Here is a 17,890-nt window from a genome sequence, read left to right on the forward strand (position 1 = left end):
TTTCCTGTGTCGGTTGGCCATCTGGGTGTCTTTGGAGAGGTGTCTATTCCTGTCTTTTGCCCATTTCTTCACTGGATTTTTTGTTTTTTGGGTGTTGAGTTTGATAAGTTCTTTATGGATTTTGGATACTAACCCTTTATCCGATGTGTCGTTTGCAAATATCTTCTCCCATTCTCCCAGTTGCCTTTTAGTTTTGCTGATTGTTTCCTTTGCTGTGCAGAAGGTTTTTATTTTGGTGAGGTCCCTGTAGTTCATTTTTGCTTTTGTTTCCCTTGTCTCCGGAAACGTGTTGAGTAAGAAGTTGCTGCGGCCAAGGTCAAAGAGGTTTTTGCCTGTTTTCTCCTCTAGGATTTTGATGCCTTCCTATCTTACATTTAGGTCTTTTCATCCATTTTGAGTTTATTTTTGGGTATGGTGTAAGAAAGTGATCCAGGTTCATTTTTCTGCATGTCGCTGTCCGGTTTTCCCAGCATCGCTTGCTGAAGAAACTGTCTTTATTCCATTGGCTCTTCTTTCCTGCTTTGTCAAAGGTTAGTTGGCCATACGTTTGTGGGTCCATTTCTGGGTTCTCTATTCTGTTCCATTGATCTGAGTGTCTGTTTTTGTGCCATAACAGTGATTTCTGTTGATGATGATCGTGTGCAGGAAGGCACATGATAAGACAAAGGAATGTGACCAGCTGGTGGGGGTGGGGTGGGGGTGGGAGGCATATGCTGAACAGGTTTTAGGTTGCAGTAATTTTATAACTTACTCCTCTTGAAGCTCACGTGAATGTCCTTGCTTGACAGAACTCTTAGGATGAAGGATTTAGAATAGAGGGATACAGAATTTGTTGGTGTTTTCAGTCATTAGACAGACTGGAGATTATGGGCTGGTTCAGTGTTTATATCTATATATGTTATGTGTCTATATACACACGTGTGTATACCACTGGGATAATATGTAACACATATCTGCTTTGACTTTAATTATATATGTAAAATATAGAATGTGTATCAGCCATAAAATCCTAGGTTTTAGAGTTGGGAGGAGCCTTTTGAGGCCATCTAGTTCAGCAAATAGTAAAGTTTTGGCAGGGCAGGGACTTGAACCCAGATAGTTTAATCCCCAACTCAGTTTCTTAGAATACATTGTGGAATACATAAAAAGGAGCCTTTGAGAAAATTCTGATGTGGTTGGGAGCCAGTGTGCACAAGAAACAGAATGAGAGACCATTGGGTGACTTCAGTACATAATGAGTAGCAAATATTATTTTTAAATGTGGCTTATAACATTAGTTTAATTGCTTTATAATATGCCAAATTGTTTTGAATAGCCAATTTTTTCCCCAGAGGTTGCCAGAAGTTCAGAGGCAAGAACCATAGGTAACCTTAGTTATCAGGGACAGGTTTCCTAGGAGGTGGAATGTGAACCAGCCTTGAGGGATAAGTAAGAATTAGCAGAGGCCACTCGGATAGGAGGGTACATGAATGAAGGCAGGGAGGTTGAAATGAACCCACGAGCAGTGTGAGGGACTGGAGCTCACTCTTCTTGTTACGTGTTGAATAGGGGGAAATGCTTTGGGAGAGTTGAGGTGGAACCTAGTGAAGCCGGGAATTCATTAGAAGAGTTAGGAATTTGAATTGTATCTGTAAGTGTATAAAAGGGACATGTGGTCAGTGGAAGGACACGATGGCATGTCATCTGACTTCTCCTTATTTCTTTATTGTCTCCGAGGTCAGTCACGAGTAATCTGCACATCTTCCAATTTCATGGCCTCTTTCCAGTCCTCATTCTCCTTGAGTATTGAATCATTTGACCATCTTGTGCTCCTTGATTCTCTCCTGCTTTTGCTGTCAGGCATTGATCTCTACTGACTCTCCTGCTGTCTCTCAAGTTCACCTTCTGTCCCACACCTTCCCCCTGTCCTCTGAATGTAGGGAGGTCAACAGATCCAAGTCCTTAATTGTGAGTAATGGACCTGCTCAAGTGAAGGATAAGAGGGCTTGAGTGTGCTGCAGCTGGGAAGGCGGTAGGAACCAGGAAGCCCTAGGGGCCAGCTACGCTGTCTTCTCCTGGACATGTGGTGTGTTCTTTCCTGGCTTTTCTCTTCTTTCTTTACATCCTTCTTCACTCTGCCTGCTGGCTTCTTTGCTCACTCAAGGTTTTTGCTTCCCCATAACTGGCTTACAAGTGACTTCAGTTTATCAGTGCCCTGGTTTTCCCTCAGCATCCTTTCAGCTTCCACTAATTAGTATTTGTCTTCATGCTTCTTTGCATAGATTCCTAAGAGAGAGAATCTGACTGGCACAGCTTATCACTTACAGGCAGGTGACATGGGTTACTGGCTGGCCACTCTCTGGATTGTCCTTTGGTGGTCCAGGACCCACCTGGAATCTAATCAGCTTTGGCCGCGGGCTCAGGGATGAGGTGTCTGTGGCTGCCCAGCTCCCTTTAGAGGGGGGATGCGTGAGCTGCTGCCGTCAAACCTGCCTCTTGTTCTTCCGTGTTCCGAACCGCAAGTACTTCATGGGTCTCCCATCTACACCCCATTTGTCTTCAGAGCTTTACCTCGTCAAGCGGACATACCCACCTGGGTGTCTCTCTGTCACTTCGAAGTCAGCATATTTAGGAGTGAAGTCATTTTTCTTCCCAAACCAGTTGTTACTCTGTGTAGAATAGTTAGGTTTTCTTAGTCTCTAAGCTTCCTTTATAATCCTGTTGTCCTTTCTTTCCATATCTGATTGGTCACCAGGATGCCTCGTCTTCCTTGATAAAATCTCTTGTCTAGGTCCCTTCCTTCCATTCATACACTGATACTGCTTGTATCCTGGCTTTTAGCACCACATGCTTGAGTCTGCCAGAGTCTCCTTGCTGATCTCCCTGTGCCTTTGTGTCCTGCACCAGCACACCTCTGTTAGAGCTGACAGGGGAATCTGTACCCCATTTTATCATGGTTCTTAGCTCTGACCACTGTTTCCTTCAAGTTGTTTGTGGATATTTATCATAAATAGTTCTCTATGATGTCAGTAGGTGTGATCAGGTCAGAAGACTGTACATAACACATAAGTGTATGCATGTATGTAACTTCAAAGAGAAAAAAGTTTGAAAGTTATACACCAAATTAGCAGTATCTCCTTCAAAGGAAATGATAGGACAGGGGAGGGCATCAAGAGGGAACTTTAGTTTTACTCTCCATCTTTTAGGGTTGTATGTTTTTGTTTTTGTGTCTTTGCCACAAGCATGTATTCTTTTTTTTTTTTTTAATTAAAAAATTAGAGAAAGGTTGCTCTTTTTTTATTGAAGTATAATTAACTGTTATATTAGGGTCAGGTGTGCAAGGTGATGATTCGGCAGTTCTGTACTTAGTGCTCATCAAAATAAGTGTATGCTTGGGGCGCCTGGGTGGCTCAGTCGGTTAAGCCTCCGACTTCAGCTCAGGTCACGATCTCGCGGTCCATGAGTTCGAGCCCCGCGTCGGGCTCTGGGCTGATGGCTCAGAGCCTGGAGCCTGCTTCCAATTCTGTGTCTCCCTCTCTCTCTGCCCCTCCCGCATTCATGCTCTGTCTCTCTCTGTCTCAAAAATAAATAAACATTAAAAAAAAAAAAAAGATAAGTGTATGCTTAATCCCTTTCATCTACTTTACCCATTTCCCCCACCTACCTCCCTCTGGCAACCCACCAGTTCTCTGTATTTAAGAGTCTGGTTTTTTGTTTGTCTCTTCTTGTCTTTGCTCATTCGTTTTGTTTCTTAAATTCCACATATGAGTGAGATAATATGGTATTTGTCTTTCTCTGACTTACTTCACTTGGCATTATACCCTCTAGGTTCATCCATGTCGCAGATGCCAAGATATTCTTTTTTTATGGCTGAGTAATATTTGATTGAGTGCGTGTATGTGTGTGTACACATCACATCTTTATTCATTCATCTATGGGTGGGCGCTTGGGTTGCTTCCGTATTTTGGCTGTTCTCAGTAATGCTGCAGTATACACAGGGGTGTGTATATCTTTTTGAATTAGTGTTTTTGTATTCTTTGGGTACGTACCCAGAAGTGGAATTCCTAGGTCATATGGTATGTCTTGTCTTGTCTTTTTTCTTTTCTTCTGTCTTCTTTTCTTCATTGCTTTTTTATTTTTGAGAGAGAGACAGAGTGTGAGTGGGGAGGGGCAGAGAGAGAGGGAGATACAGAATCCAAAGCAGGCTCTAGGCTCCAAGCTGTCAGCACAGAGTCCGATGCAGGGTTCAGACTCACGAATCGTGAGATCATGACCTGAGCCGAAGTTGGGCACATAACTGACTGAGCCACCCAGGTGACCCTAGATCATACGGTATTTCTGTTTTTAATTTTTTGAAGAACCTCCATAATGTTTTCCACAGTGGCTGCAACAATTTGCATTTTTTCCCAGTAGTGCACAAGGGTTCCTTTTTCTCCACATCCTCATTAACACTTGTTATTTCTTGTCTTTTTGATTTTAGCCATTCTGACAGGTGTAAGGTGATCTCATTGTAGTTTTGATTTGCATTTGCCTGATGATTAGTGGTGTTGAGAATCTTTTCATGTGTCCGTTGGCCATTTGTATGTCTTCTTTGGAAAAATGTTCAGACCCTCTATAATTTTTAATCAGATTATTTGTTTTTTTTTTGGTGTTGTGTTGTATAAATTCTTTATATATTTTGGATATTAACCTCTTACCGGATATATCATTTGCAAATATCTTCTTCCATTCAGTAAGTTGCCTTGTTTCGTTGATGTTTTCCTTTACTGTGTAAAAACTTTTGATTTTGATGTAGTCCCAATAGTTTATTTTTGCTTTTGTTTCCCTTGCCTCAGGAGACATATCTAGAAACGTACCGCTACAGCTGATACCAAAGAAATTACTTCTTGTGCTCTCTTCTAGGAACTTCATGGTTTTGGGTCTCACATTTAGGTCTTTAACTCATCAAAGTTTATTTTTGTGTGTGGTGTAAGAAAAAGTAGTCCAGTTTCAATTTTTTGCATGTCGCTGTTTGATTTTCCCAACACCATTTGTTGAAGAAACTGTCTTTTCCCCATTGTATATTCTTGCCTCCATTGTCATAGATTAATTGACCATATAAGCATGGGTTTATTTCTGGGCTCTCTGTTGTGTTCCATGGGATCTGAGTCTATTTTTGTGCCAGTCCTATACTGGCACGAACGTTGTTCTTTTGATGTTGGAAAGTAACTATATAAATTGAGTCAAACAGAATCAGGAGGCATTCTAGGTTTTTGCAGAATGGTGATAATCACCAACCAAATGGCTTTTATTTCTACATAAAAAACAAGAATACTAAGCTATGTGAAGAGTAGATACCGTTTATTGAGACTCCTTTTTTTTTTTTTTTGAGATTTTTTATGTTTTAAAGTAATCTCTATACCCAATGTGGGGCTCAAACTTAACAACCCTGATATCAAGAGTTGCATGCTCTCAGTTGCAGGACTAAGCCATCCAGGCACCCCGGGACTTCTAATATTAAGGGAAGACCTGTGACACATTGGCTGCTCTCGATGTGATTGTGAAACACTTGATAAAAAGAAACAATTTTGTTAATGGCATGAATACTCTCATTAATGAATATACCATTATTAGGTATAATCTCTGTATTTACCTTAAATACTGTTTGGAAACTTGTAAATGCTAGTCAGTTTCTTAGCCTTTTTAAAAAATTTTTAATTGAACTGGTTTGGTAAGTGTCAAATGCAGCTTGGCATTGAATGTTGTAATTCTTCTTAGAATGTCTGTTTTTGAAAATGTAAAAAGTCATCTGACTTCATATATTTGAATAGTTCTTTGAACTTTACCTTAAAGCCGCCCAGACCAAGTCGAAGAAAACCTTAGCCAAACCCAATATAAGGAATATTGTGGTGGTGGAGGGTGTTCGCATTCCATTTTTGCAGTCGGGCACTTCGTAAGTATTAAATGATTGTGTTCTCTTCCTCTTTTTCTTTTTTCTTTTCCAGCTTTATTCAGGGTATCACTGGCAAATAAAAATTGTATATATTTAGGTTGTACGACATGATTTTTTATGGTATACAATGTGATGATTTCATACGTGTATACGTTGTGAAATGATTACTAAAATCCGGTTAATTAACACGTAACTTTATTTATTTCTGCTTTTAAGACACTTTCGGAAGTGGTCTTTGCACATGTAAGCCAGTCGGTAATAACTGTCGCTAGTGGGTTAATGTACGCATAGCATTCTTTATGAAATTAATACAGAATAAGTCAGGCCAGTGGTAAAATAAAATGGCAAAATTTGTTTTTCATCTTTTCTCGTGAACAAGCCTAGTATAGTTTTAGATTGAACCAGGCCAATTTTGAAAACCTAGTGTGGATCCAGATGCCTTGGTTCCAGCAGAGGTATGCTTTCCTTGTCTGGAGATAAGTACCTTGTTTCTGTCCTTGTTCAGAAGTTTGAATACTGAGGCTGTGGGCCAGTGGGTATTCAGAAGGGCCTTTAATTCATTGCTTTAGCTTCCTGATCAGAATTGCAGTTGACAGGCTGGTCGAAATCCCAGCATAGCACAACCCCAAGTAAATAGAACCAGAATGATCCTAGATGAGCACAGAAATCTCCCGGAACCAAACTGCTGTTCTCCTTAGACTTGTCTGCTGCTTTGTATCCCCAAGTGGGGCCTAGTCTGTCCAAAAGCTGATAATGGGCTTTGGTAACTAGGTTCAAACTAAGTGAAATACTAGTTCTGTTTTGTTTAGGTTGTTTTGATACTCATATTTTGAACAAGCAGTCACTAACTTACTGCACTGGGGAATGTTGGGCATCTGCTAAGAGGAGTGAGGCCTATCAATATATACTAATATAGAAAGTTTCTGAGGATGTGTTAAGTGTAAAGAGCAAGGTGCAGAGCAGTGTGTTTGTCAAAGATGCATACCTTTGTGTGTGTGTGTACATACACAAACAGTAAACGTTCTTTTTTAAACATACGGTTTAGAACCTAGAGAGTATTTTCTTACAGAATTAATGCTGTAAGTGAGTGGTGGAGAAGATTCTTCACTCACCCTGTTGTCTCAGCATCGTAAAGCCATTTTTCTCTATAATCTTTTCCTCTACTGACAAGAGCAGTAAAAGTAAGAATCTCAAGCTGTAGCAGCAGGAAATTGAGGACAGGAGAGCCTCGTACTTCGCAGAGCAGGGTAGAAAAAGAAAGTTCTGTCAAGAGCAGAAAGTTCTAGGCTAGGAAGACAATTCTTTTTTTGTAAGGGTTGCTTATATACTATGTAGGTATTTATTTCCAGCTGTTTTACTAGTTATTAAGAAATTTGAACACGTTCAGCTATATCATTTACTTACGTTATTTAAACTCTTTGGTAATTAGTATTTGCCCAAAGTTTGATTTGAGATATTCAGCACATTGGTATGGGGTTCCTTTTGTTGTTTGTGGTTGTGTTTTAGTTTAATTCAGGATCTTAACTGACTGAGATGACAAAGTACGTGGGCAACTTAGTGGTACAGAGAAGAGATAAACTTGGAATAACATAAGAAATTAAGGTTGATAGAAAAGAAGGAAAAAATTTCAAGGTAATATTTATGTGAAGAACAAAAGTGACAATATAGCGAGAAGAATTTATAAAGAAGACAAATAATCAAGTCATGAGATTGATGTTATGATTGAGGTGACAAATAGGTCTTCTATATGTAATAGATGATTTTCTAGGTGGAAAAAGATCTTCTTCTGTTCAATTTGAGGAAACTTTGCTTTTAACTTGAGTGCTATTTGGAAGACAAGGTTCTTAAAAGGGGAGGGCATTTGGGAAGCACTCGTAGGAATGGATGCCAGCAGTGGGATTTGGGAATCTGCTAATCATCCTTGTAGAGAAGGGTGTAGGAATGTGAGCGTTAACATTGTAAAATGGTAATTTAGTGTTTGGACGTTTTAAAATTGACACACAATGTTTCCCCAGATTATTCTGTTCTAAATTTGAGGGAACTCATTTCACCTCTGAAAGATTTGGAAAACTACAGATAATTCTTCTGTGATTCAGAGTTAAAATAAAAACATTTTTGGATTTTTAGGTTTTGATTTTCAGGAACTTGTAGAATGAACTTATTCAATCCAATGGCCTAATCTTTGACTTAAAGGGAATTTATTTTTGACATTTAAACAGAGTTTGCATGCAGAGCTTGTTTCTAAATACCGTTCTTCAGTATAAGGAGCCAGGCCTGCCTAGAAGAATGACCAGGGCTGAGCCAGAGAAAATACAAGATGAGGTTGGAGCATTTTGTAGTGCCTGGAAGTGAAGAAGTGCTTTAAGAAAAAAAAAAAAAATGACACAAGAAAAGGACAAGGGACCAATCTGAAATAACTTCTAATGATGAAAGCTAGAACAATTTGACCAATAAAATAGAGTATTACATCATAACCCAAAGAAAAATATTTATGTGAGTCCCGTCTTACATAAATAAATAAATAATTGAATAAATACATAAATGAGAGAGAAGGGACCCATCATCTTTACCAAAGAATTTCAGCTAATAAATATAGAAGGAATGATGAAAATAAATGAATCACCATTGGAACACCACAGTAATAATTGCTGCAAGGAGGATCTATGAATGAAAAAATTAGTAGGTGAGAAACGTTGAGAAACGAGATACTTGCGTTGCCTCAACTCTTTCCCCCTAAATATTTATTAATTACTGTGGTGCTTTTAACATGTCCACAAATCCTTTGTTATTCCTTCCAGTAGGAAGTAGAGCTGAATTCTCCTCCCTTCGAGCGATGTCCAGACTGGTGACTCACTTCTATACTCAACTTGAGTACAGAAAGGGAAAAATAGTGATGAAAACTGGCAGATACTGCTTTAACCGAGTGATTCACTAGTAATAAGTCATGTTGCTATCATGCATGTTCCAATATGAAGCAATGAGAAGGGCACTTCACTTCTCTCGTATTCTTCCCCCAAATCCATGACCCTAGTCTTCAAATATCAAGGTCACAAAGACAAGGAAAGGCTGAGAAACTGTCACAGATTGGAGGAAACAAAGGCATGACAACTAAGTACATGGATTTGGTATTAGAACAGAACAGGAAGCAGGCATTAGTAGAAAACTGGTGAGATCCAGATAAAGTTAGCAGCTTAGTGAATGTTGTAGCAGTACCAGTTTCTTAGTGTCGACTGGTGCATCATGGTTGGATAAGATATTAGCATTAGAGGAAGCCAGGCAAAGGGTATTCAGGATGTCTGTTGGGTCTTTCCAGTTCTGTCGTAGATCTTAAATTACTTCCAAACGTTTCCGAAAAAGTCCTAATACATCCCTCAGGTCCCTTTGGACGTTGAAAAATAATCTATTTTGAAAAATGAAGTAAAGAGAACTGAGAAGATGGAGTTTAGTTTTAAAGAGCGTGCAACATATGTCATGATGAACAATAAGATACTGGGCCACATCTTGGTTAGATTCTTAGCCAGCTCAGTAGGAGTTCAGGCCCGCCAGATTGCGAAGGATGACAAATAGTAGTCACAATATTGCTTCATTTGGAATGCTGGACTGCCTTAGATCATGAAGTGCATTTGCAGGAGCATATTAGATGGTATCTCTAGGTATTTCAAATAGAATGAAAACACTGTTAATGTTCTAGGCTTTCAGTTTAAATTGTTTCTTTTCTTTCCTCAGATATAAGGAACTGATGCCACATGATTTGGCTAGAGCAGCACTTTTGTAAGTAAATGCAGTTTTATTTTAGTTGTTACTCTAGTTTTTACATGTGAAACATGTTTAATAGGATTTCCATATCTAGGATATATTACCTTTTATGTGGTGAGAAACACACACCTACTAGCTTTTTCAAGATTTACTGACGCTCCATTTTGGCCATGTGTGCAAAACAAATTCAAGCAGCTGGTAGGTGTCAGCAGTGTTTATTTTGCGGGCTTGACAGTTTCTTAGTGTGACAGTATTCCTTCACGAGCACTGTAGCTAGCTAGCTAGTTATAACCGATCAATGCAAATACAATGTATGTATTTGGTGATTATTTTATTTTATTTTATTTATTTATTTTGAGAGAGAGAGAGACAGAATGTAAGCGGGGGAGAGGCAGAGAGAGGGAGACACAGAATCAGAAGCACGCTCTAGGCTCTGAGCTGTCAGCGCAGAGCCCAACATGGGGCTCAACTTACAAACCGGGAGATCATGACCTGAGCCGACTAAGTCAGACACTTAACCGACTGAACCACCCAGGCGCCCCTGATGATTGTTTTAGATGGGAGCTAATATTTATCTACAAAGAAGCCTAGAATGAGACTTGAAGATCCATGTGTAAGCCAAGTAAGAATGTAAAATTAGGTATGGTTACAGGAGATTGAGCCAGGTGAGTAATTTGGTGAAAGTCCTACAATGTGTGGCTGTTTCTGCAGTGGGAGTAGCATGTGAAGCATCACCTCATTCATTTTTCATCAGTGCCTTGTTTTCTGGGTCTTCAGAAACCAGCCACAGGTCTCTTCTAGTTTGAAAAAACCCTCAGGTGACATTTCTGCCCATCTGATTCTTTTTCTTCTCTTCCTGCCAGACTTTAAAAATGAATGAAAGCAGCAGTTGCTTCTCTTTTCTTACCATTCATTTCCTTTAATCTCATAATAATCATTTCCATTCCTACTGTTCTTCAGTAACCATACTTTCGGGAGCTTCTCTCTGTAATGGCTTTTGTGGTCACTAAATGCACAGGCCTTTCCCCAAGCCTTTTCCCAGGCCTTGGTCTCTTTGTATTTTCTAGCATTGACCTGTCAGCTGTACTTGACCCCGTCTTCCTTTGACTTATTCATATTATGCCTTTAAGATTTTCCTTCCATCTTCTGAATGATTTTTCCCTACTTTAAAAAACTGGATCTTTTTAACTTTCTTACAAGTATTTCGCAAGTTTTAGTTCTTACAGCATTGCATTTCTATGTATGCATGCTTTTCCTTAAAAAAAATCTCATCTACTTAATCTTTATTTTGTTATGTGGAGGGTCCCAAATCTCTAAACTTGACCCCTTAGACACTTCCAAGTGCAGTGTATCAAAAATAAAACTTACCAGGGTGCCTGGACTCAGGGGAGCACATGACTCTTGATCTCAGGGTTGTGAGTTTGAACCCCACATTGGGTATGGAGCCTACTCAAAAAAAATAAACAAAAATTGAAAAATAAAAATTATCTTTTCCCTAAAACTAGCTTATTTTTCCATTAAAAAAATGTTTTTAGTGTTCATTTTTGAGACAGAATGCAAGTGGGATGGGGGTGGCGGGGGGGCGGGGGCACTCAGGCAGAGACAGAGGGAGGCACAGAATCTGAAGCAGGCTCTAGGCTCCCAGCTGTCAGCACAGAGCCCGACATGGAGTCAAGCTCAGCGAACCGTGAGATCATGACCTGAGCTGAAGTCGGATGGATGGTTAAGCAACTGAGCCACCCGGTTACCCCTTGTTTTCCTATTTCTTTGTTTTTATTTTTTATTTAAAAAAAAATTTTTTTTAATGTTTTATTTTTGAGACAGAGAGAGACAGAGCATGAACAGGGGAGGGGCAGAGAGAGGGAGACACAGAATCTGAAACAGGCTCCAGGCTCTGAGCTGTCAGCACAGAGCCTGGCGTGGGGCTCGAACCCACGGACCGTGAGATCATGACCTGAGCCGAAGCTGGCCACTTAACCGACTGAGCCACCCAGGCACCCCGTCCTATTTCTGATCATGATCCCAGACTGGTGCTTTGCAAGTTTTTCCACAACTTCTTGTTTTAAAAACTGTCAAGTATACAATAAAATTGAAAGAATAATATAGTGAGCACCTAAATACCTCCCACCTAGATTTAATAATTGTTAACCATTTGGCCATGTGTATATAGTTTAATAAAGCATTTGACAGTGAGTTGCAGACATCTTGAAACTTCAGCCCTAAATACTTCAAGTGTTTACCTCCTGAGCATAAGGACCTCCAGGATGTTGTTACTACAGCTAAAACAGTAACAGTGATTCCATAACTAGTAATGTTCAGTTCATAGTCAGTTCCCCCATAACTGTTCCAAGACTGTCTTTTCTTTCATTAGTTTTTTTTTTTTTCCCCCCAAACCAGGACGCAGTCGAGGTTCATATTACAAATGGATAGGTCTCTTTTAGTCTCTTCAGTTTAGAACATTTTCTTTCTCCCCCAACATTCCCGCGCCCCAAAGGACAGGGACTTTTGAAAACTCTAGGCCACCTGTTTGATGGAATGTCCCGTATTCTCGATGTTTCTTCATGGTGATATTTAACTTCCCTTATGAATTTCCTGTAAACTGGAGATGCGTTCTAGAGGCTTGATTAGTTTCAGGTTAAACAGTATTTGGGAAGAATGCTTTGTGGGTTTACGCACATGGTATTCTGTCATGTCAGGAGGCACATGATATGTGATACTAAATCTAACCACTCAGTCATGGTCAGACTGCCAGGTCTTTTGATTATAAAGGTACATTTTTTTCTTTTGCAATTAGTAAGTAATCTGTAAAGTGGTCTCATAGCACCGTGTGACTAGCCCATTCCCCAACGGTCTTTCACCAGATGGTTTTTAGCATTCATTGACAGTTTTGCCTGAATCAGTTTTATTACATCAGAGGTTACAAATTTATGATTTTTCTAATTTTGTTATTCCTCTTACATTTATCGGCTGGTATTTTTCTGTAAAGAACAGCTTTTCTTTGTTTTAAGACTTACGAATTTTTACTTACTGTGTTTTTTTGAAGATTTTATTTTTGGACTGCCTGGGTGACTAAGTCAGTTGGGCATCTGACTCTTGATTTTGGCTCAGGTCACGGTCTCACAGTTCATGAGTTTGAGCCCTGCGATGGGCTCTGCACTGACTGTGTGGAGCCTGCTTGGGATTCTCTGTCTCCCTCTCTCTTTGCCCCACCCTTCCTCTCTCTCTCAAAAAATAAAATATATAACCATTTAAAAAGATTTTTTTAAAGTAAGCTCTATACCCAACACGGGGCTCAAACTTACAACCCCGAAATCAAGAGTCGAATGCTCCACTGACTGAGCCAGCCAGGTGCCCCATTTTACTTACTGTGTCATAGCTAAGGTTAGTCAGTATTCTTTTTGAAGCTCACGCATTTTATCTGTGGGAGCTCCTGTCAAGTTGTTTCTTTTTTTTTTTTAAGTTAGCTCTCCACCCAATGTGGGGCTTAAACTCACGACTCTGTGATCAAGAGTCGCATGCTCTACTAATTGAGCCAACCAGGCACCCCCAAGTTCTTATGTCCCTTTGTTTTTTAGCATAATGTTATTTTCTTTCTTTTTTTTTTTTTTCAACGTTTATTTATTTTTGGGACAGAGAGAGACAGAGCATGAACGGGGGAGGGGCAGAGAGAGAGGGAGACACAGAATCGGAAACAGGCTCCAGGCTCTGAGCCATCAGCCCAGAGCCCGACGTGGGGCTTGAACTCACGGACCGCGAGATCGTGACCTGGCTGAAGTCAGACGCTTAACCGACTGTGCCGCCCAGGTGCCCCATAGCATAATGTTATTTTCTGAGGTATAACTTGAATATAATAAAATGCACAGATTTAAGTGTATAGTATGATGAACTTTGACAAATGTGTACACCCATGTTCCTGTTTTTGATATCCCATTAGTCTTTAAGTACTTTCTTATTTTTGGCACAAAAAAGATCAGTGAGATTTACTTTGTACTTGTCTTGCCTTAGACCTAGCCTCAGTCATTTTTTTTAAAAAGCTTATTCCTGGGGCACCTGGCTGGCTCAGTTGGTAGAGCATGTGACTCTTGATCTCAGGGTTGTAAGTAAGTTTGAGCCCAGTGTTGGGTGGAGAGATTAATTAAAAATAAAATATTTAGGCACCTGGGAGGCTCGGTCAGTTAAGTGCCTGACTCTTGGTTTAGGCTCAGGTCATGATCTCATGGTTCATAAGATCAAGCCCTGCCTCGGGCTCTAGACTGACACCAGGGAAGCTGCTTGGGATTCTCTCTCTCTCTCTCTCTCTCCCCCCCTCTCCCTCTCCCTCTCCCTCTCCCGCTCTCCTTTTTCTCTCTTTCTCTTTCTCTCTCTCCTCCTCCCCCACTCTCTCAAGTAAACTTAAAAAACAAAATAAAATCTTTAAAAAAAAAAAAAAGTAAATAAGCGGATTCCTTTAGTGGGGAATGGCATTTAGAAACCAAGTCTGAAAAAAAAAAAAAAAAGAGCCAAGTCTGAGTTCAAGATTGGCTCATTCCTGGGGCGCTTGGGTGGCTCAGTCAGTTGGGCGTCCGACTTCGGCTCAGGTCATGATCTCATAGTTCATGAGTTTGGGCCCCGCGTCGGGCTCTGTGCTGACAGCTCAGAGCCTGGAGCCTGCTTCGGATTCTGTGTCTCCCTCTCTCTCTGCCCCTCCCCTGCTTGGGCTCTCTCTCAAAAATAAAATAAACATTTAAAAAAAAACCCAAAAGATTGACTCCTTCCTTTCCTACTGGAATGTGACTGCTTCTAGTCTCTATCAGTGGGTAAAACTAGACAAATGTATAGCTTTAATTATGGGTTTATATTGGTATTCCAAATTTAAATTTAATATACCTGGGATTTTATTTCATCTCTTTGATTTTATACTTGTCTCTCTTTTCTCTTTTGACTGAAACTTTGGTTCCTATTAACATTACTATATTTGGGGCACCTGGGTGGCGCAGTCGGTTAAGCGTCCGACTTCAACCAGGTCACGATCTCACGGTCCGTGAGTTCGAGCCCCGCGTCGGGCTCTGGGCTGATGGCTCAGAGCCTGGAGCCTGTTTCCGATTCTGTGTCTCCCTCTCTCTCTGCCCCTCGCCCGTTCATGCTCTGTCTCTCTCTGTCCCAAAAATAAATAAACGTTGAAAAAAAAAAAAATTAAAAAAAAAAAAAAACATTACTATATTTATGTATCTGCTTTATCCTTTTCTAAATTATTTAATGTTTTATTTTTGAGAGAATGCGTGCGAATGGGGAGGGGCAGAGAGAGAAGGGGACAGAGAATCTAAAGTGGACTCCACACTGACAGCAGTGAGCCCGATGCGGGGCTTGAACCCATGAACCGCGAGATCATGACCTGAGCCAAAGTCAGACGCTCAACCAACTGAGCCACGCAGGCACCCCTCAAAATGATTTTTGATTCTTCCTATTTAGCTTGTCATTTTAAAAGAATTACAATGTTTTATGTGATGACCTGCGGCACTGTCTCGGTTTTTATTGCTTTGGACTTCTCTCAGGGGTTTGCTGCATCGGACCAGTGTCCCGAAGGATGTTGTTGATTATATCATCTTTGGCACAGTTATACAGGAAGTGAAGACTAGCAATGTGGCTAGAGAGGTGAGTAAAACGAACTTCATGTTGTTCCGAGAGATTGATAGGAGAATTGATTGAATTTCAGTGAACAGAATTATTCTTCAAAAGTTATTAAAAAGTTTTAAGTAAGGTTATATTTGACTTAAAATGTGATTTTACAATTTGAATAGTGAATGTTATTTAATGTTTGAGAGAATTATAGTATAAACCAAATGACTTGCCCTGTACTAGTGTATATTCATACTATAAGTCAAATCATTTATTTGAGCTGCTTTGAGATATGTTCATTTTTCTATCCCTTAGGATAATAGAGATCGTAGGGAAGTATGGCTGATGTGACCTTGATAATGTTACGGTGGCTACTGATTAACTCAAAATTTCAACACTATGCAAAGAACTTATTTCACAACATGGTTTTTGTTGGAGGTGGCATTGCTGATTCATTTGTTCCCATTAACGACACGACACATAGGGTGTGTGTTTAAAACCATCTCATAGGAGTTAACCTTTACCCTAGTTGGCATAGCTCCACGTAGTGTTCACTGGTGGCAACTGAGATTATAACAGACCTTAAAACTTGTGTGACACGTCACACAGGCATTTCCTGGTGAAGAGTCCAAACACATCTTCTGGGCTTTGTTTCACTTTGAAAGTGATTATTTGGATACAGTTGGCTCCAAAGCACATTTCAGCGTGTTAAGCATTTTCTTTATTTCTAGCTTTGTGCCTGCCGTATCTCTGTGTTCAGTACAGTTGTGGGGGCAATAATTTCCATCACTATCAGCCAGGAGGGGACATGAGCAGGGCCGGAAGTATTCGTTCTGCCCCACATTTTTACCTGCCAGTAAATGCTAATATTGCTGAACATCTGGTGTTACTTAAGCCCACAGAATCGACTGTGGGATGTTAGGGAGGCAGAAAAAAAATTATGAACAGAAAATGGTTTTTTTCCCGTCCTGATTTTTTTGGTTTTTCCCTGGGCTTTCACGTTTCTGACTGGGTCGAATATGACAATTTTACGACTGCATCAAGCTAGTCATAATACATTTGCAACTTTTATATTCTGCAAAAAGCAAAGTGGCTCTTATAAGAGCACTTGAAAACTAAATACCAAGCGTTTCAGTTTTTTCAGTATTTCCGTTCTAATACTTAAAGCCATAATGTTTTTCCCTAAATTCTGTCAGAAAATTTTACATCCATGTGCAAATCGCAGCTATGAATTGACGTGTGGTAGTTGCCTCTCCCTGCCCTGTACCAATACCAGGGGCATTCACTCCAGGGGAAGGTTGCCCTGGGGGAGGATGTTATGAGGATGTCTCTCCGTAGTTGTATTGTAACCTAAAAGCTAGTGTACCTTCCAACTAGAGAGCTTTTGAAGGACCTGTTGTCTGTATTCGTCATGTTTATAGGAAATGCTAAAGACTTCTGTTGCTGAGTTCCCATGAACCTGACTTTACTGAAAGGCCTCTGCAGATTTCCCTGCTCTCCTCCTTGACTGAGAGGTGTCTTCCTCCTTTTCTCTTAGTGTGCTATCTAGAGCCTAAGCGTGCCTTGAGAGCTGTTCAAGCTTTAAATAGAAGCATGTGGACAAGGTTCCCCAGAAACCACTTCTATTTAAAGCTCTTTCAGGGCTGAGAGTCAACTGGGGCCAAGGGTGGAATACGTGCTAGAAAGGACCTTATGAGGATCGGGCCATACGACCTGAGTGCCCTTTACACTTGGCCCACTGGTGTGCTCTCCTCCCCTGGCCCCTGGAGATTTGCTTCTTTCTTCCTTTTTTGAATTGGTCTGCATTGAGAGGCTGACGTGCTGTTGCCAGGGTGTAGTTTTCAGCAGAGTAGGTTGGGCACTGAGTATCAAGTCTACCTAGAAAGACCAGAATAAGGTTATACTGTATGTATGGTACTATGACGTACTTCTATTTCTACAGATGATGATATATGGGTAGTGTAAATATAAAAGCGGGGCGCCTGGGTGGCTCAGTTGGTTAAGCAGCCGGCTCTTGGTTTCAGCTCAGGTCATGATCTCATGGTGTTTGAGTTTGAGCCCCATGTCGGGCTCCACACTGACAGTGTGGAGCCTGCTTGAGATTCTTTCTCTGCCCCTCCCCCACCCTCATGCATCCTCAGGCGCTCCCATGCGCGGGCTCTCTCTCTCTCTCTCTAAATAAACTTTAAAAAAGTGAAACTTATTTAAGAAACATTCAGCCTCCTTCATCTTGACTTTGGAAACAGGTTTATTTTACCAAATTACAGGAGATCTTGTATTCTGAGCATAGTTAAATAGTTTCAGAAAAGGGCCACTAAAAAAGAATTCCCCTCATGGGAACCAGAATCTCATAGTTAAATAGTGGTGGTGGTGGCTGGTGGGGGGATAGTGAGAGCATTATTTTTAAAATGTAACTTTAATGTTATGAAATATTTTGTTATTGTATCTATGCATTAATTCTTAAGCAAAAAGGGAATCAGACATTGATTTTTTTTTTGGCAGCATTATTTTCCCCAATAAGTATTATAATAAAATAATAGGTGTCTTCATGTTATGTGTAACGTTTACTGTGCCATAGTGATAGAGATAGAGGCCATTTTGCAAGATTAATGGAGGGCCTCGGTTCTT

At 40.3% G+C, this 17,890-nt stretch overlaps 1 protein-coding gene across 2 annotated transcripts in view; it reads left to right on the top strand.

Moving 5' to 3' along the window:
* HADHB (hydroxyacyl-CoA dehydrogenase trifunctional multienzyme complex subunit beta) overlaps window positions 1-17,890 on the top strand; it is a 41,517-nt gene that overhangs the window by 11,580 nt on the left and 12,047 nt on the right. For both annotated transcript variants that reach the window (XM_086700175.1, XM_025927134.2), the window contains exons 4-6: window positions 5,812-5,911; window positions 9,638-9,682; window positions 15,199-15,298. In XM_086700175.1, coding sequence (XP_086556301.1) covers window positions 5,812-5,911; window positions 9,638-9,682; window positions 15,199-15,298 — 245 coding nt within the window. The remainder of the gene's footprint in view (window positions 1-5,811; window positions 5,912-9,637; window positions 9,683-15,198; window positions 15,299-17,890) is intronic.

Source organism: Puma concolor, chromosome A3 (genome assembly GCF_028749965.1).
Source record: "Puma concolor isolate L17-30 chromosome A3, mPumCon1.1.hap2, whole genome shotgun sequence".
In the NCBI taxonomy this organism is placed as follows: Eukaryota; Metazoa; Chordata; class Mammalia; order Carnivora; family Felidae; genus Puma; species Puma concolor.